General features: G+C 43.3%; 1 protein-coding gene across 1 annotated transcript; it reads left to right on the top strand.

The window, feature by feature from the left end:
- Window positions 1-3467: 3467 nt before the first annotated feature.
- LOC106381391 (L-ascorbate oxidase homolog) lies at window positions 3468-21028 on the top strand. Its single transcript, XM_013821293.3, has 8 exons — window positions 3468-3752; window positions 3842-3951; window positions 5094-5364; window positions 5563-5662; window positions 19503-19848; window positions 19986-20351; window positions 20422-20500; window positions 20570-21028. The coding sequence occupies exons 1-8, from the start codon at window positions 3612-3614 to the stop codon at window positions 20780-20782; spliced, it is 1626 nt and encodes a 541-aa protein (XP_013676747.2). The 5' UTR covers window positions 3468-3611; the 3' UTR covers window positions 20783-21028.
- Window positions 21029-21174: the final 146 nt, after the last annotated feature.

Raw genomic sequence — 21174 nt, 5'->3', positions numbered from 1 at the left:
TATCTTTATATTTTTAAATAAATATTTTATATATTTCTTGGCTAATAATGGCGGTTTTTTTAGATCGAAGCAAATGACGGTAATCCCGTTGATCGTCTCCAACTCATTAAGGTGGCTCACACTAACAAGACGACGGGTCAAATTCAGGACCCCGTGATCAAAGGTGCAGTTGATTTGGTGGAAGCTGAAATAGTTTCTCAATCTCAGCCTCTCTCTGATGACGGCGACTCTACGGGAGCTTCAACCAACCTGTCTCTATTGCAAATAAATGAGATGGTTGAAAAGGTAATTTTTTATTAATATATTTTTTTTATAATGTCGATTACTTACTTGTCCCTATTTACTTACTTTAAATATTTTTGTAGGCGGTTCCTAAAAGGAAAGGAGGCCGTTTAGTTGGGTTGGCCCGTCGTGCTTCTTCGTATCCGGCATCTTCTTCGCAAGCTCCGTATGCCGATCCCATGATTCTCGAGGAGCTACATGACAAAGATGAACGGATTGGGGCATTGGAGGAGCAGAACACCACTATCCTTTCGGAGAATGCCACTATCCGTTCGGAGAATGCCACTATCCGTTCGGAGAATGCCACTATCCTTGCTGAGTTGGCATCCCAGAAGAAGTTCAACACCGAGATTATGCAGAAGCTAGATCGTTTGATGTCTTCGAGTTCATCTTAGTTTATTTCGGCTTTTTAAAACTTTCGGAATGTTTTTTTTTCTATTTCGGTTTGTATGAATTTTAAACTTTCTGAATGTTTTTTTCCTATTTCGGTTTGTATGAATTTAAATTATATAATATTATTAGTTTTAAATTTCTGATTTTTTAATTTATTAATATAAAAAATATATAAAAATGCAAAATTAATTCGTTTTTAAAATTGGTATATACCGACGGACACGGTCGTCGGAATATACCGACGGATATATATCCGTCGGAATGTACCGACGAACCACAGTTCGTCGGAATATACCGACGAACCTAGTTCGTCGGTATATTCCGACGACCACTGTCCGTCGGTATATTCCGACGACCAATGTTCGTCGGAATACACCGAGGAACACGCTACGTCGGAATTGTCCGAGGAACGCTGTCCGTCGGTACGTAGTTTTTCCGATGAACTCTGGTCTCGTGTGTCCGCATCGTAATATCGTCGGAAGTTCGTCAGAATGACGTTTCTCGGTATTCGTTAGAAAGTCGTCGGAAGTACAAACGAAATTCCGACGAATTTTTTTTTTCCAACGAAACGATACCGACGGACGGGTTCGTCGGATATTTGTCGGAATCGGTCTATTCCGACGAATTTCCGACGATTTCGGCCATCATAATCCCCCTGTTTTCTTGTAGTGTTAATATTGTGATCTTTTTAAAGAGTTCTCAGTTTTCTGGTCGACTTGAATTGTTGTCATTTAATTTATACATGCCTATCAAGATCAACTATATTCCAGAGCTATTTATTACCATTATATGGAGAGTCACGGCTCTTTCAAATTGCGCTAACGCGTTGCTTGTTCACCCAATGATAATTTTCTTGCAGTAATATTTACTTTTTTGCAATAAACATGTTTTTTTTCCTTGCTCACTTTACATTCATTTTTGGAGAGCTAATTTAACAAAGAGTTTTTTTTAGGTTATCCTTTAAGACGAACCTCTAGGTTCACCCTTAACATAATAGCCAATAAAAATTTGTCAATTCATATTATATTTTTAAAATAAAAATATATAATATAAAAAATAATAGTAATTGCATGCCGCCAACAAAATCTTAATCCTAAATTCGAAATACTAAACCGTAAACTTTAGATAAAATCCTAAACCATCTGATAAAACTTAAACCTTAAACTCTTAGATAAATCTTAAATCCTTGGGTCAATTCTAAATTTTTTGGAACCCTAAACCATAGAACCTAAATTCTAGAGTTTAAGAGATTAGGGATTTATCCAAAAATCAGGTTTAGTATTTAGGATTTAAGGTTTAGGTTTGCATTTTTTTTAAATTGTATTATTTTATTTTGAAAACATAATATGGTTTCACAATTTTTATTGGCTATTATGTTGTTGATGAACCTAAGAAAAAATGTTTAACAAATGTGTTAATGACTCCCACAAGAAAGAAAAGTATGAGTACAGTTACTGGCGATATATCCGGAAATATAAACGCATGTCAGGCTAACGTTCTACTTTTGATAAGTACACGGAAGGTTTTTCCTCCGATTACTTTTGGAACCTAGTTCAATATTTGTTTACACCATCTGAGTTTATATTCGCTGAAAGCCAAAAATTGAGAATAACAAGTGAAGGAAAAGCTTACCAAATTCCAAATACATGAAATTCATGAATGCTGAGCTTCCAAAACAAATTTGATCTTGCAACCAGGAATTAAATGGGCCCATTTTTTCATCTTCCAGCAGTTTTAAAGGGTAAACAAGAACCCAAAAAAAAAGGATAAAACGATGGTATTCTATTTAATTATAAAAGCCTATTATTGTAAATACTAATTAAAATTTATTTTTAGATTTAATTACATTTATTTATCTACAAATTTATAAATACTAGTTAAAATTTCGTTGCTACAACTGAAAATAATAATATTATTTTAAATGACTACATATATTTTTAGATCATTAAAACATCGGATTTACTCTTTTAATATTTTTTCATTACTAAAATGATTCATTTTTGAACTTTCAATATATTTTTTGTCGACTCTTTCATTATTTTGCCATGGATTTTATTAAATTTTCCACACATTTAATTTAGCAAAATCACTTTTTCTGATTTAACATATTAGCATTTTGTTTTGTAAGAGTTTTAGAGTAAATCTTACTCCCTCCGGATACAAATGTAAGATATTCTATATTTTTATCTTGTATACAAATATATGATGTTTTGAAATATAATTAATGCATTTATTTTTAAAATTTAAATATAAATTAAAAAGTAAAATTATGATTGGTGAAACTTTATTGATATAATCAAAAAGTAACATTTAAAATAGTGTATTTATTGTTTCTTAATATGTGTGTAAAACCTTAAACATCTTATATTTAAATCCAAAGGGAGTATAAGACAGACAAAAATAAACGATCCCATGTTGTGTGTCCTAATGAATTACCGCAGGTTCCCCCTCCAAAAGCAGAGAATAGTTAATTAAACTGACGATTGGAAAGAAGAAAAATCCAATACTGTTAATCCATCACCCAATGTTTGCCAAAAAACAATCCAATTGTTAATCCTTCACCCAAAGATTACCACTAATAATCATTTGTACTAAATGATTATTACTCATTTTGTTTTAATATTAATGTTTTTAGGGCAAAAACCATATAAAATGGCCAATTTGCCAAGCCATGCCCCATGTGGATTGTAGGTGACAAATACATATTTCAAAGCAACACCGAGTAGCTCGTGGGTCCAGCCACCGACACTGACCTTTGTTTTCTTCTCGTGTATTCATTCCCTCTATATCATCTCTCTCTCTCTCTCTTTCCCTCTCCCCCTAGCTATCTCTTTACTGTCAACTCTTATTAATACGTGCCTTCTCTTCTCTACATTACTCTAGACTCAAATATCACGCCAAAAATACATTTCTTAATTCATCGGCTTCCACCAAAAATGGCGGCCAATGCCTCATTCGCCACCACATTAACCATCTTGTTTTCCCTTCTCTTTGCTGTGACGGCAGAAGATCCGTACAGATTCTTTAACTGGAACGTCACATACGGTGACATCTACCCACTCGGCGTTCGCCAACAGGTACTAATAACTAAACCAGTATTGATCTCGTAGAAGATAAATTTCCGGTTTGTTTTTTTTTCAAGATCCGGTTTGTTTTTCTGGTTCAGGGTATTCTGATCGACGGCAAGTTTCCCGGACCGGACATTCACTCCGTTACTAATGACAATCTCGTCATCAACATCTTCAATAACCTCGACGAACCTTTCCTCCTTTCATGGTAAGTCTTTTTACAAGTCTGTAATTACAAGAATTTGAGTTTAACTCAAAAGTTAGGTACCTTTAACATTGAAGTCTCTGTCGATTGATAATAGTTGCTAGGCCTAGTTGGCTACTAGTTTACGTTGCTTCTGAGTAGTATTTTACTTTCTTACTTTTTATTAGTGACGTAAAAAAAACATGCGTAAAACAATCAAGTACGTGGGATTTTTGGTTTTTGGCCACTTTCATGTCGGACTCAGTCCACGAAATAACTATTTACCCACATACGACATGATTAGTTGCGGTGATTGGGGTTAAATTTAATTAAAACACATTATAAAATAAATTATGATTTATGCTTTTATTATGCATGGGGTGGTAGTGGTAGAGTGACTATTGCACTATATTATCAAACATTTACATGTGGGGGAATGGTCCACCACCTTACCAAACTATAACAGCTGTATTCAATTTTGTGCAAACTTTTTTAGGGTAAGGGTAATATCAGCAATTCAGATTACTTTTGGGTAAAAACTAAATAATAACATTTATAGTTATGCTTTTATGCATGAGGTGATAATACATAGTAACTATTGCACTATATTTTCAACACATTCGCACATGGGAAAATGGTCCACTACCTTACCAAACTACCAGCTGTATTCAAGTTTATGCAAAACTTTTTAGGGTAGGGGGCATGATTAATAATTCAGTATACTTTTGGGGTAAAACCTAATATTTTGGAAATGAACATTTATAAACTATACTCTTACGCATGTGGTGATAATAATTAATACAGTGACTATTGCACTATATTTTCAAAACATTTACATGTGAGGGAACCACCTTACCGAACTATTGGTTGTATTCAAATGTATGCAAACTTTCAGGGTGGGGGTAAAATCAGCAATTCAGAGTACTTTGAAAATAATAACATTTATAATTATGCTCTTATGGATGGGGTGATAATACAGTGAGTATTGCACTATGTTTCAAAACATGTACATGTGGGGTAAATGGGTCCACCACCATACCAAACTATATTAGCTGTATTCAGTTTATGCACACTTTTAAAACAGGGTGCAGTGCTAGATTAACAATTCATAATAGCTTTTGGAGTAAAATCTAGTACTAATATTTTGAAAATAATAATAATTATAGGAATGGCGTACAGCAGAGGAGGAACTCGTACGTGGACGGAGTGTACGGAACGACATGCCCGATCCCGCCGGGGAAGAATTACACTTACATGCTTCAGGTGAAAGACCAGATCGGAAGTTTCTACTACTTTCCTTCTCTCGCTTTCCACAAAGCCGCCGGTGGTTTTGGTGGCATCCGTATCCTCAGTCGTCCTAGGATTCCCGTCCCTTTCCCTGACCCCGCCGGAGATTACACTGTTCTCATAGGAGACTGGTATAAATCCAATCACACGGTAAGGGTTTAAGGCGTTCTTAGTATGCTTGAATGACAAGTAACCCTGTTTCAAGATTTTGATTTTCAATTGTGTGTGTGTTTTTTTTTAAATGTTAACTGCATCCCAAACCGGGAATTGGAATTGGTTTTCAAAAAAAGATAACCGAGGAAAAATTGAACCGGATTTATTAACTAGGTGTGTTTTTCTCGTTTGTAGGATTTGAAGGCAAAGCTTGATAGTGGTAGGAAGCTTCCTTTACCAGATGGTATCCTCATCAATGGCCGTGGAACTGGTGCCACTCTCAATGTTGAACAAGGTTTTGCCCCTTTCTGCTTCTCTTTGTTTCTGATAGCTACTTTTTGTGCGTTAGATTTTCAGTTTGGTTTGGTTTGGTTTTAGATTTTTGAGTATAAAACTATAGGTTCTGATTCATGAATTTTGGTTTTGATTTTGTTCTTCTGGTTTTCGATAACAGTGTTGGAATTCTAACCATATAATATCATTGGGGGGGGGGGGAATTCGAATTCAGCTCGGTTTCAGTTTTTTGGGTCAAAGTTAAAAGTTATTCGTTTTTTTCGGATAACAATTGGATAATTCGGGTTGTTTAAATAATATATAAGAAAATTCATGTAGTAGTAATTTCTTGAAAAAAAAATTAAGAAACTTTTTTTTTTTGCTAAAAGGTAAATATCATTAAAATGAAGTTCAGATTTTACGAAATAAAATCTAAGATTTGTTACATCTTGGCAAAAAAAGGAAAAAACAAGGAGTAACAAGGAAGGATTGCCAAAATTTCATCTAATCTCAATGCATCCACTTTGCCATTAGATCGAGAAAATGCCATTCGAATTCAGCTCGGTTTCAGTTTTTTGGGTCAAAGTTAAAAGTTATTCGTTTTTTTCGGATAACAATTGGATAATTCAGGTTGTTTAAATAATATATAAGAAAATTCATGTAGTAGTAATTTCTTAAAAAAAATTAAGAAACTTTTTTTTTTGCTAAAAGGTAAATATCATTAAAATGAAGGTTCAGATTTTACGAAATAAAATCTAAGATTTGTTACACCTTGGCAAAAAAGGAAAAAACAAGGTAGTAACAAGGAAGGATTGCCAAAATTTCATCTCATCTCAACGCATCCACTTTGCCATTAGATCGAGAAAATGCTTCCTCCCTCTTCTAGCCGTAATTGTATTTCGCATCTCCTTGTCAATGTTTCTGAAGATCGCTTCTGGCGGTAATACAATGTGGTTGTGCAAGACATTATTCCTTTGCTTCCAAAGATGGTATAAGATTGATTGAGCCGCTAACTTCCTTAGCAAAGAAGGAGCCGATGGAGAATTGCCTCTGATCCAGGAGAGTAGCTCAGACCAGGTGCTAAACATCCTAGATGGAGGATTTAGCGTCCCAATGCATAGCCCCCAAACTGTAGAACTGTAGCTACAAGACAAGAACAGGTGATCTCTTGTTTCCATATAGGCAGAGCAAAGGCAGCAAGCAGTAGGGACAGGAAAGCCCCATGAAGCAAGTCTTGCTCTAGTTGGTAATCTATTCATGTTGGCTACCCACATGTTGAAACTGTTTCTCGGAATTGCTCCCTTGAACCATATGAGGCCTGATGCAGTCTGAATCGGCCCCCTTGGCCGGAGAACCTGCCAAGTATTTGATGCATTAAACTTCGGCTCCTCCCTAGAAGTTGTACACCACGTGTATGAATCAGGCATCTCAGAGAATGTCGGGCAGGGAATAGTAGTTAGATAGGTATGAAGCTCTAGAGCCCTGTTTGATCTCGGCGAGGCGATATTCCAACCAGATGTACTACACGCTTCAGACACAGTACTATGGAGAGGGACTCGGAGCTGACGGGGCGCGTGCTGACCTAAGAAATTCATCTCATCTCAACGCATCCACTTTGCCATTAGATCGAGAAAATGCTTCCTCCCTCTTCTAGCCGTAATTGTATTTCGCATCTCCTTGTCAATGTTTCTGAAGATCGCTTCTGGCGGTAATACAATGTGGTTGTGCAAGACATTATTCTTTTGCTTCCAAAGATGATATAAGATGGATTGAGCCGTTAACTTCCTTAGCAAAGAAGGAGCCGATGGAGAATTGCCTCTGATCCAGGAGAGTAGCTCAGACCAGGTGCTAAACATCCTAGATGGAGGATTTAGCGTCCCAATGCATAGCCCCCAAACTGTAGAACTGTAGCTACAAGACAAGAACATGTGATCTCTTGTTTCCATATAGGCAGAGCAAAGGCAGCAAGCAGTGGGGACAGGAAAGCCCCATGAAGCAAGTCTTGCTCTAGTTGGTAATCTATTCATGTTGGCTACCCACATGTTGAAACTGTTTCTCGGAATTGCTCCCTTGAACCATATGAGGCCTGATGCAGTCTGAATCGGCCCCCTTGGCCGGAGAACCTGCCAAGTATTTGATGCATTAAACTTCGGCTCCTCCCTAGAAGTTGTACACCACGTGTATGAATCAGGCATCTCAGAGAATGTCGGACAGGGAATGGTAGTTAGATAGGTATGAAGCTCTAGAGCCCTGTTTGATCTCGGCGAGGCGATATTCCAACCAGATGTACTACACGCTTCAGACACAGTACTATGGAGAGGGACTCGGAGCTGACGGGGCGCGTGTTGACCTAAGAAATTCATCTCATCTCAACGCATCCACTTTGCCATTAGATCGAGAAAATGCTTCCTCCCTCTTCTAGCCGTAATTGTATTTCGCATCTCCTTGTCAATGTTTCTGAAGATCGCTTCTGGCGGTAATACAATGTGGTTGTGCAAGACATTATTCTTTTGCTTCCAAAGATGATATAAGATGGATTGAGCCGTTAACTTCCTTAGCAAAGAAGGAGCCGATGGAGAATTGCCTCTGATCCAGGAGAGTAGCTCAGACCAGGTGCTAAACATCCTAGATGGAGGATTTAGCGTCCCAATGCATAGCCCCCAAACTGTAGAACTGTAGCTACAAGACAAGAACATGTGATCTCTTGTTTCCATATAGGCAGAGCAAAGGCAGCAAGCAGTGGGGACAGGAAAGCCCCATGAAGCAAGTCTTGCTCTAGTTGGTAATCTATTCATGTTGGCTACCCACATGTTGAAACTGTTTCTCGGAATTGCTCCCTTGAACCATATGAGGCCTGATGCAGTCTGAATCGGCCCCCTTGGCCGGAGAACCTGCCAAGTATTTGATGCATTAAACTTCGGCTCCTCCCTAGAAGTTGTACACCACGTGTATGAATCAGGCATCTCAGAGAATGTCGGACAGGGAATGGTAGTTAGATAGGTATGAAGCTCTAGAGCCCTGTTTGATCTCGGCGAGGCGATATTCCAACCAGATGTACTACACGCTTCAGACACAATACTATGGAGAGGGACTCGGAGCTGACGGGGCGCGTTGTCACGGCCCGTTTTAACCCAAAACGTCCATGAAGACAACCAAAGATCGGGTCGGGCCAAAGGTGAATCAAGCCCACTCCACTAAGTATTTTCTTAAGCTTTAAGTCTTTTGTAAAATATCTTAGATATGGAGAAGTGTAGAAAAGTGTAGAGAAGTGTAGAAACTTGTAGAACACTTGAGAAGAACCCTCACAACCGTTAGATCAATTTGATCTGAACCGTCCGTTGAGGAGGAGAAAGTGTATATAAAGGGGATCACCCCTCACTTGTAAAACCACCAAGTTTTAATAAGAAAACTCTTCTACAAACTCCCTCTCTCTAAAAATCGTCCATACTCTCTCTCTAAGTGCTGGGCGAGTTGTCCGAAAGGCTGACTTAGCAAACCAAAGGAGGAAAGTTGCTAAGGCCGCACGTCCTGATTGCTGTGAAGAAATCAGTCCGTGACAGTTGGTATCAGAGCTGAGTTACGATCCAAACAAGAGGAGACTCTGGCCGAACGGAGAAAATGGCTAAGGGAGATAAACAAAAAGAAACGAGCTCACAGTCCGGCGTGGAGGAGCGTGGAAGGGAGTCCACGGCCACACGTGCTGGCACCCAGCGGGAAAAGAGTGTTTCTCGTGAGGCTTTGGGTGTGGCTGTGGGCGAGATGGGTGATAAGCTCGAGAGGGTCGAGCATACCGTCACTGAGCTGGAGAGTGTTGTGTTCGGTGGGCTTGAGGAAGTCAAGCAAAATGCTGCCGACTTGGACTCTCGGTTCATTCGGCTCGAGGAGCTGGTGACGGGATCCATGCAGGCTTTGCGTGATGACATCGAGGGGATGAAGGCACGCTTTACTGCGATGGAGGAAGACATCACGCTGGTCAAGAGGGCAAGCGCAAACGCTGGAGCCGTTGGCGGAACCAGTTTTGGTAAGGTTGAGCTTCCGAAACCAAACCGGTTCAACGGTGTGCGTGATGCCAAGGAGGTCGAGAATTTCCTTTGGCAGATGGGGATATACTTCGACAATCTCAGCGTGGTAGCTGAGAATGCGAAGGTGAAGGCTGCGACGTCCTACCTGTCGGACACAGCCATGCTATGGTGGCGAAGGAAGCATTCCGAGATCGAGCAAGGAACATGCCGGATCGATACTTGGGATGATTTCAAGAAGGAACTGAAGCGGCAGTTCTACCCGGAGAACGTCATATATGAGGCCCGCAAGAAGTTGAGGGAACTTCGACAGCGTGGCTCGATCCGGGACTATGTGAAGGAGTTCACAACGCTCATGCTTCAGATTCCGAATATGACCGCAGAGGATCTGGTGTTCTACTTCACCGATGGACTGCAATCTTGGGCCAAGCAAGAGTTGCAGCGTCGGGGAGTTAAGACGGTGGACGAGGCCATCGCGGTGGCCGAGTCGCTAATTGACTTTCGTACCTCTGGTCCGTCCGAGTCCTCGAAGAAGAAGGAGCAGGTCTTGGCCAAAGGTGGGGGAGCAAAACGGGACACTGGCCGACCATCCAACTCAAGGAGTTTTGAGAAGGGTGTTCGTCGGGAAGACTTCGAGGCAAGAAAAAAGTCCTTTGTTCCTAAGGGAGGATGCTTTGTGTGCAAGGGGCCACATGCAATGAAGGACTGCCCAAAGATGGGGTCTTTATCGGCTATTATGGAAAGTCGGGACCCCGAGACTCCAGAAGGGGAACCCGGAAAGATGGGGTCGTTGCAACTTCTCAACGCCCTAAAGGCTAACCCGGTAGTGAAGCCGACGAGCAAAGGGCTCATGTACGTGGAAGCTTGGATCAACGATAAGCCGACCCGAGTGATGGTGGACACGGGCGCCACTCACAACTTCATGGCGACAGACGAAGCTGTGAGGCTTGGCGTCAAGTGGTCCAAGAAGGATGGTTGGATGAAGACGGTGAATGCAAGGGCTCAGCCTGTCAATGGTATAGCTCGAGGCGTCGGGATGAAGCTGGGAAGCTGGAGCGGCCCGGTGAACTTCTCAGTCATTCCCATGGACGATTTCAAGGTAGTCTTGGGTATGGACTTCATGAGACAAGTCTCAGCCATACCCATGCCTGCATTGAGCTCTGTCTGCATCCTCGAGAAGGGTTCACCGTGCATGATTCCGACCTTGGAAGAGAAAAGTGAAGGGACGAGACAACTATCGGCGATGCAGCTCACCAAGGGGGTGAAGAAGGGTGAACCCACGTTTTTGGCCATGATGAAGGTGGAGGATGAGCCCAATAAAGTGGAGGACATCCCTCAAATCATCAAAACGGTCCTTGAGGAGAACAAGGACGTTATGCCGGCAAAGTTGCCAGAGAAGCTACCACCAAGGAGGGCGGTGGACCACCAGATCGAATTGGAGCCAGGAGCCAAACCACCATCTATGGCACCTTATAGAATGGCTTCATCCGAACTAGAGGAGTTACGGAAACAACTCGATGAGTTATTATCGACGGGGAAGCTGAGACCGTCGAAGGCACCTTATGGGGCCCCGGTTCTGTTCCAAAAGAAGCATGATGGCTCATTGAGGATGTGCGTGGACTATCGGGCCCTTAACAAGGTAACGATCAAGAACCGTTATCCCATTCCGCTGATTGCTGATCTATTCGATAGACTTGGTGGGGCGAAAGTCTATACGAAGATGGACTTGCAGAAGGGTTACTACCAAGTCCGGATAGCGGAAGGGGACGAGCCGAAGACTGCGTGCATAACACGGTATGGGTCGTTCGAGTGGATGGTGATGCCATTCGGTCTTACGAACGCCCCCGCCACGTTTTGTACTCTAATGAACCAGATCCTACAGCCCTACTTGGATCGGTTTGTGGTGGCATACTTGGATGATATCGTTATCTACAGCAACTCGATGGAGGAGCATGTGGAACACTTGCGGACAGTATTCCGGGTTTTCCGCGAGAATGAGTTGTTTGTGAAGCGAGAGAAGTGTACTTTTGCCACCAAGGAAGTTCAGTTCCTTGGCCATGTTATCGGCCATGGAAAGCTGAAGATGGATGAACCGAAGGTCAAAGCAATTATGGAGTGGGAGGCCCCGACCAAGGTAACGGAGTTGCGATCTTTTCTTGGTCTGGTCAACTATTATCGTCGGTTCATCGAGGGATACTCAAAGAAAGCAGCACCACTGACGGACCTTCTCAAGAAAGGGAAGACATGGGACTGGTCCGGATCTTGTCAAGAGGCCTTCGAGGAACTGAAGACTGCGGTAAGCCAGGAACCCGTCCTTGCCTTACCCGACTTCAGTCTCCCTTTCGAGTTACACACGGATGCCTCCGACTTTGCTATTGGGGGAGTGCTGATGCAAAATGGACATCCAGTTGCTTTTGAAAGCCGTAAGCTCAATGAGACTGAACGGCGGTACACGGTTCAAGAGAAAGAGATGACCGCGATAGTCCATTGCTTGCGAGTTTGGAGACACTACCTTCTCGGGGCGCATTTCTCGGTCAAGACGGACAATGTGGCAACGAGTTACTTCCAAACCCAGAAGAAGTTGTCCCCGAAACAAGCGAGATGGCAAGACTTCCTGGCTGAGTTCGATTACACTTTGGAGTACAAGCCAGGAAAGGTGAATGTAGTGGCCGATGCACTAAGTCGGAAGGCGGAGCTGGCAGCGATGAGCCAAGTCAAGGGGACTATTATGGCTCGAATTAGAGAGGGACTAGAACATGATCCAGTCGCTAAGGAGCTGGTGAAGCTATCCAACGAGGGGAAGGTGCATCGATTTTGGGTAGAGGACGGGTTACTCTACACCAAAGGTCGAAGGCTTTATGTGCCTAAGTGGGAAAGTCTTCGACGTGATATAATCCGGGAGTGCCACGATACGCGATGGGCGGGCCATCCGGGATAGAAAAGAACAATGGCACTCGTCGAAGCTGGATACTATTGGCCACGGATGAGGGATACCGTGGAGCTTTATGTGAAAACTTGTCTAGTCTGCCAACAAGACAAGTCGGAAAACAAGCAGCCCGCGGGATTGTTACAACCACTACCCATCCCGGAGCGACCATGGGACTCGGTCTCGCTTGATTTCATCAGTGCGTTACCTAAGTCCGAAGGGTTTGGATCCATCCTCGTGATTGTGGATCGATTTTCTAAATATGGGACGTTCGTGGCTTGTGATCGGGACTGCACTGCGGAAGAGGCAGCAAGGGCGTTCTTCAAGAACGTGGTGAAGCTTTGGGGACTGCCTCAGAATATTGTAAGTGACCGGGATCCCCGGTTCACTGGGCGTTTATGGACAGAGCTGTTCAAAATACTTGGGACGGAACTGAGCTTCTCAACCAGCTTTCACCCGCAATCTGATGGACAGACCGAAAGGGTGAATGCCTTGCTTGAAAGTTATCTCCGTCACTTTGTAAGCGCTAACCAACGGGACTGGGCGAAGTTGTTGGACATAGCCCAGTTCTCATACAATCTTCAACGCAGCGAGGCGACGGGACGGAGTCCATTCGAGCTTGCAACGGGACAACAGCCATTGACTCCGCACACCTTGGCCACACCAAGGACTGAAGGGAAGAGTCCTGGAGCGTTCATAATGGCTAAGCAGTGGGAAGAACATGCTGACCTTGCCCGAGCATGTTTGGAGAAATCCCGAAAACGGATGAAGAAATGGGCAGATGAGAAGAGACGGTCTTCGGAATACTCAGTGGGCGACCTTGTACTTGTGAAATTACTTCCACAACAGTTCAAGGCATTCCGGAGCCTACACAAAGGCTTGATCCGGAGGTACGAAGGACCGTTTGAGATTGTTGGAAAAGTGGGAAAGGTTTCCTACCGGATCGACCTACCGGATCGACCTACCGGATACTCTTAAGATCCATCCGGTCTTTCATGTTAGCATGCTGAAACCGTACCATGCTGATGAGGACGACCAAACCCGAAGGGTTTCGACTCGAGCACCACCTGTGGTGACTAAGTCGTATGACAAAGAGGTCGAAGAGGTTCTGGCGTCCAAGGAAGTAAGGAAGCGAGGAGTCCCGAGACAGACCCATTTCCTCATTAAGTGGAAAGGACTGCCAGAGGCAGAAGCAACATGGGAATCGGAGGAAGACTTGTGGCAATTCCGGGACATACTGAAGGCATACACGGCGACGAGGGCGTCACCGGCTTAGGTGGGGGAGGATGTCACGGCCCGTTTTAACCCAAAACGTCCATGAAGACAACCAAAGATCGGGTCGGGCCAAAGGTGAATCAAGCCCACTCCACTAAGTATTTTCTTAAGCTTTAAGTCTTTTGTAAAATATCTTAGATATGGAGAAGTGTAGAAAAGTGTAGAGAAGTGTAGAAACTTGTAGAACACTTGAGAAGAACCCTCACAACCGTTAGATCAATTTGATCGGAACCGTCCGTTGAGGAGGAGAAAGTGTATATAAAGGGGATCACCCCTCACTTGTAAAACCACCAAGTTTTAATAAGAAAACTCTTCTACAAACTCCCTCTCTCTAAAAATCGTCCATACTCTCTCTCTAAGTGCTGGGCGAGTTGTCCGAAAGGCTGACTTAGCAAACCAAAGGAGGAAAGTTGCTAAGGCCGCACGTCCTGATTGCTGTGAAGAAATCAGTCCGTGACAGCGTGCTGACCTAAGAAATTAATAAGACTTCCGAAAGGGGTCCAAGCATCATACCAAAAGCTCACACTGTGGCCTTTTCCAAGGATTGGTTTAACAAATTGCATCCCAAGCTCCCTCAACTTTAGCAAGTGATTCCAAGTCCAAGAGTTCGAAGTGGAAATCTCTAAAGTCCAGAGACTCTTACCTTGTAAATTGTAACGTCTATTCCATATTGCCCACAACGATTTACTGTCCGAAAAGAGCAGCCAAAGAAATCTGAGGCAGAGCACTTTGTTCCACATTGTTAAACTTCGAATGCCTAGTCCCCCCTCAGCCTTTGGGAGACAGACAGTAGTCCAAGCGATCTTAGCTTTGCCACTAGTATCAGTGTTACCGGCCCACATGAATCTGGAGCAGAGCGACTCAATCCTTTTGATACAACCCTTAGGAAGGATGAAAACCGACATCCAGAAATTGACCGTTCCATAAATGACAGTGGCAATTAATTGCAGCCTTCCAGCGAAAGATAGAGCTTTAACAGACCATGACCAGAAGCGAGCAAGGAGTTTATTGATTAGCGGTTCATCCTCTGCAATACGGAGTTTCCTGCTCATGAGGGGAAGCCCCAAATATCTAACCGGAAGAGACCCAGCAGTGAATCCATACGCCGAGATATCATTTGTTTCAGCAACTGTTAGACCCGAGTGATACAACTCTGTTTTGCTAATATTCATGGAGAGACCGGATCAGGAGGCAAAATCAGAGAGACATTCCGTAATACCATGAAGTGAATCCGCTTTGCCATCGAAAAACACCATAACATCATCGGCAAACATCAAGTGCGAGATTTTGACTTCAGAGGTTCTAGGGTGATAACCAATAGAGCCATATTCATACCTTGAGTAGAGTAGTCGAGAGAGGCCTTCCATGGTAAGAACAAACAGGTAAGGAGACATCGGATCTCCTTGCCTTATACCTCTTGTGCTATTGAAAAATCCCGCAGAAGCGCCATTGATGGAGACCGAGAACGTAGCTGTCGAGATACATTGGTAAATCCAGTTGATGAACGTTTCCGGAATTGATAAGGCTCTGATGATGCCAATAATAAAGTCCCACCTTACTGAGTCAAAAGCCTTTTTAAGATCCACTTTTAGCATGGCTTTTGGCTCAGAATTCGAATTACTATACCCTTTAACCAAGTCTGTAGCCAGAAGAACATTCTCAGCCAGCAGATGTGAAGGCATGAAAGCTGATTGAGCCTGAGAGATCACTCTAGGGAGAACGGCCTTAAGTCTGATGGAGATCAATTTCGAGATGACTTTATAGACGGTATTTAGACGAGAGATAGGACGAAATTCAGTGGCCGAAGATGCGTTGTTCACCTTTGGAATGAGAATTAAGGTTGTTGCATTCCATTGTCTAAGCATCTGCCCTGATCTAAAAAATTCCCTCACAGCAGCAGTGACCTCCGGGCCAATGACTTGCCAACAGGCGGTGAAGAACTCGGCTGAGTAGCCATCCGGGCCGCTGGTTTTGTTTCTAGGGAGAGAGAAGAAGACATCTTTGATTTCCTGAGTGGAGAACTCGGCTGTAAAGCTAAGTCGATCCTCTGGAGAGCAGCGAAAATCAAATAGAAGGTTCAAGTCATCTTGCTGAAACATTCGGTGATCAATGTCGCTACCCATAATATTCGAGAAGTAATCCACACAGTGATTCTCAATCTCCGAATGATTCTCATATCTGACGCCATTATCATCAGTGGGGAAGTGGATGTAATTAATAGCTTTACGAGCATTGACCATACGATGATAATAAGACGTAGGGGCATCACCATTGCCCAGCCATAAAATTCTTGATCGCTGTAGGAGGAAAGACGCCTCGGCCGCTGCCAAGTCCTGCCACTTTAACTGTGCATCGAGTTCCAATACAGCATTAGAAGGTGAAGGGTCGTGTAGGGGAGCATGAGCCTCACTGACCCTTTTTTCCAGTTCTGAGTAGTTTGCCTTACTGAAGTCTCTTATAAACTTTTTCAGCAGTCTAAGCTTTTCAGACAGAATAAACATTGCAGAGCCTCTAATATTAAAAGAGTACCACTTCTCCGTCATAGTAGGAACGAAATCCGGGTTTTGAAGTAGGAAATTATAAAACTTGAAAGGCTTTTTCTTTCTCTGCAGGTTCGGCTTGAGAGAGATGGTTGAGCAAGCATGATCAGAGAAGTCTGGATTATCAAAGTGAGCCAAGGAGTTTGGAAAAGACTCATACCAAAGATCATTCACCAATATTCTATCAAGCTTTTTAGCAATCGGGGATGTCTTCCTTTTGTTCCACCAAGTGAAAACCTCACCTCTGAAATGAAGGTCTTCCAAGTCGGAGTGAATTAAGCATTGGCTAAGAAGACGCATGTGTTTGTCGATGTTGAGGGACCTCGGGGAGGAGTGTTCCTGTGGTGACAGAGTCTGGTTGAAATCCCCTAAAACAGACCATGGCTTACCCTCAATCAAAGGAGACACATCGAGTAATTCAATTTCAGCCCAGAGCACAACCCTAAGAGAGTTACTGTTTGCTGCATAGATAATAGTGACAATAAGAGGTTCAGGCAGGTCTGGGAGATGGACCTCACAAGTGATTTGTTGCAGAGATTTTGCAAGAACCACAACCTTCACACTTGAGTGCCATTAAATCCAGATCTTCCCAAGCTCCGAGAAAGAGTAGTTATCCGCATAAGACCAGCCACGGAGAACCGAAGCTACAAGTTTCCCAATCTTAGGTTGCTTGACTCTGGTCTCTATAATACCTCCGAATAATGGTTTATTTTTATGAATCCATTTCTTGAAACCGTTGCGGTGACTAAACTTGTTAAACCCTCGCACGTTCCAACAAAAAAGATCTGTACACATACTTAAAGATTTGATGGGGCCTTGCCCCGAGATTTGTTTCTACCCGAATGTCGATTCTTCATTTTGAAGCTAGGGTCCTTTTCATACTCCAGAATCTCTCCCTCCTCCTTGTCAGACCCCGACGAATCAGTATCCGAAGAGTCAGGTTCAGCATCAGAGCAAACAGAGGATGCCCGAGACGCCGGATCACGTGGATGAGTAGTATTTGGTTGCTGTGAAGCACCAGTATCAGCAGGTGCAGTTTTAGTAGGTAGCTGGGCGAGACATGACCAACTGTTTATGTGTCTTCTGGACGTTGAGATGAATTACTAGTACCCCCTTCTTCCAATACACTTTGCCTCCCCTGTATCACGTCATTGGAGTTCACCTTGGGTCTATAGACTTGGGCTGATGCAGAGCTGAATTTTCCCTGCGGCACATGAGGGTTTCTGGCTTTAGATGTAGATCTCCCTCTACGGGTTTTCTTGCCTGACCCGTTGGCTGATGCAGGTTTGACCTTCGGACAATTTGAGGTTTCATGCATCTCAGACTTACAAGAAGCACACAACTTTGGTGCTTTCTTACAGCTTCTGGTGTTATGACCAATATCATTGCATTGGCCACAGATTGGAGGCATCCATGGACTTGACACAAGCACACGATAGATGTCACCAGAGTCGAATTGTATGTTTACCGCTTCAGGTAGAGGCAGTCTCGGGTCAATGATGGTGAATACTTTTGCTACTTCCAAGTTGGTCTTATTAGCAGTCGACGGGTGCAGGAACTTAGGATGGCCAACCATACCTGCTATGCGTTCAAGTCCATCCTCATTGAAGAATTGAAATGGCACGTTCCTTAGCTCTAACCAGATCGGAGCTGACTTTAGTTCCGGCTTTTCCGGGATTACTCCAGGCTCCCACTTAGCAACAAACATGGTTCTCCCTTCGATTTGCCATTGCACCTGTGTGATGACCCTGTTTCTAGTGGCAGAGTTCGGAATCCTGAAGAGATAAGCGTTTCCTTCGAGTTTTGACACCGCAATGTCACGGTACTGTTTACTCCAAATTCCATTGACAATGTTACGAATTGTCCCTTGCGAAGGAGGATCCGAGTAGAATTGACCAATCACAAAAGACTCCCAGGATCTTCTGTGCTTTTCAATCACCGAGTTCGGAATTTTGATACACACTTCACCCGATGGAAGAATGAAACCTTCGTTTCTTTGCTCCTGAAAAATAGGGCCCTTTACACGGGCACACCAAGTGTCTGTGACCTTGCTGTTGGCGGCAGGAATCTGATTGTTGATTCCGTTAGCAATTGCAGTCTGTTTTGCTGGATCAGCCAAGTCTCTGGTGATCTCAGGCGCATCAGTTGAGCCGGCGTTAACCATTGACTCCGTAGTGTGGTCGTTTTGCTGCAGCTGAGCAACCAAATCCAATGAAAGGTCCATTGTTTGGGCATCAGAAGCTGCAGCATTAAGCGAGCAATCCTTAACAATCGTCGTCTCAGCTTGCTGAGCAACCAAGTCTGATGGGGAAACCATAGCTTGGGCATCAGAAGCAGGCGGAGGCGCATCGTGAGATAGGCTGAGTTCAGCGTCAGAGATGACCGGCTGAGCAACCAGATCTAAAATATGGGCATCTGAAGCTGGATCTGAGACGGCTGGGTTGACAACAGAAGAGTCGAGGCGGGTGTCAATAGACTCTTCCGACGAATCGGAGGCTAGAGAGCTCTCGCCAGGAATCAGAGATGAATTGGAGGGCGGTGAGGTACGGGGTGGAGTGCGTCGCTTAACTTTCTTCTTCTTTTTCCCACTCCCCATTTTGAGAGGGCTAGGGGGAATCGAGTCACGAAACCGACGTCTAAGGAGACGGCGGTTAGCGGCGGCTAGGGATGTCACTGTGGCTGGGAATCGCAAGCTGGGTCATATATAAGAAACTTTGGATTGGGTTTTCCACAAAATCATGGACCACACAGTTATATATACACATATAATATATACATATACATGCATACACATCGGGGGCGGCTCTTGGCATTTGCTAGAGGAGCAAAAGCAAATGCTCCATTTTTTTGAAAGAAAATTTCTTTATATTTAGGGTCCATTTTTGTGGAAAATAGGGCCCTCGAAATATTATGGCAATGCATAATTTGGTCCATCGTGCACAGGGTCCATCACATATTTGAGCCGGGGCCTGATACACATATATGTGTTTTTAGACTCCAATGGTTAAAACCTCCCATTGAAGGTGATTTGGTAAATATTCTGTGGCAGCATACAGACAGTATTGTCCAGTTTACTGATTAATTTATGATCGAGCTCTTCAGGTAAGACGTACAGGCTGAGAATATCCAATGTAGGGCTACAGCACTCCCTCAACTTCCGCATTCAAAACCACAAGATGAAAGTAGTCGAAGTCGAAGGAACTCACACTCTTCAGACTACTTTCTCTTCTTTCGATGTTCACGTTGGTCAGTCTTACTCAGTCCTTGTAACTGCTGACCAGCCTGCACATGATTATTACGTGGTGGTCTCTTCTCGGTTCACCTCCACTGTCCTCACCACCACTGGCGTTCTCCGCTACAGCGGTTCTTCTGGCGGCGTCTCTGGTCCTATCCCTGGTGGTCCAACCATACAAATCGACTGGTCCTTGAACCAGGCCCGAGCCATCAGGTACCTTTCTTTCCAAAAATATAATATAAAATAAATAAATAAATAAATCTGATTTTTTTTTTTTTTTTTGGACTTAACAAAAAAAAAATCTGATTCTTGGTGTTTTGGTCTGACTCTGTTATCTTCTTGTCTTGTAGGACTAACCTTACAGCGAGTGGACCAAGGCCTAACCCACAAGGATCATACCACTACGGTATGATAAACACCACAAGAACCATCAGACTCGCTAGCTCTGCTGGTCAGGTCAACGGGAAGCAACGATACGCGGTCAACAGCGTATCGTTTAAGCCAGCAGACACTCCTTTGAAACTAGCGGACTACTTCAAGATTGATGGTGTTTACAGAGTTGGAAGCGTGCAGAGCCAACCCACCGGTGGTGGAATATACCTCGACACATCTGTTTTGCAAGCAGACTACAGAACCTTTGTGGAGATTGTTTTCGAAAACCCGGAGAATATAGTTCAGACCTGGCATCTTGATGGATACTCTTTTTGGGTTGTTGGGTACGTGTATTGACTTGATCCACGCATTAGTTAGAAAATGATAACATGCTATTGTGTTCTTGTGATATAGAATGGACGGTGGGAAATGGAGTCCTGACAGTAGGAATGAGTATAATCTTCGCGATGCATTGGCTCGCTGCACCGTTCAGGTAAACTCACGGCAAAAGCTAGTGCATGTTTTTGACAAATGTGAATTAAATATATTAATTAATCTATAGGTGTACCCGAGTTCATGGACGGCCATATACATAGCATTGGACAACGTAGGGATGTGGAACCTAAGATCCGAATTTTGGGCAAGGCAGTACTTAGGACAACAGCTCTATTTACGTGTCTACACAACCTCCACTTCTCTCAGAGATGAATTCCCAATCCCCAAGAACGCTCTTCTATGCGGTAGAGCTAGCGGTCGTAGCACCAGACCGCTTTGAGATGTGGAGTAAGAGAGATGGTCAACCAAACCAGCTGATTCATTCTATGGAAGAGTAATGGTCAAATTAGTATATCAGTTTGTAACGATCTCAGCTCGAGGTCTCAATTTTTATTCTTTTTAAAAAATAATCTCTAGAGTGAAACTTTATTCGATATATAGTTATATAGTTCTGTTGTAAGCCTTATTGACGTAGTGTTTCAGTTTGCGATGATATTATGAATATTCAGTTAATTTAGAAACAAAACTAAACAGTGCAGAATATGCATCTAATGTGCAAGCCGAGTTATGACCAATAGGTCTAGTTACTAAACTGGTCAGCTTCACTAGATACATTTAAATGTTTTGCCATGTAAGGGCTGCCATACATTACAATTTGAAGATTGCTGATGT

This window comes from Brassica napus, chromosome C2 (assembly GCF_020379485.1).
Source record: "Brassica napus cultivar Da-Ae chromosome C2, Da-Ae, whole genome shotgun sequence".
NCBI lineage: Eukaryota > Viridiplantae > Streptophyta > Magnoliopsida > Brassicales > Brassicaceae > Brassica > Brassica napus.
Note: the sequence above shows the minus strand (reverse complement) of the source record. Positions and strands in the feature narration are given on the sequence as shown.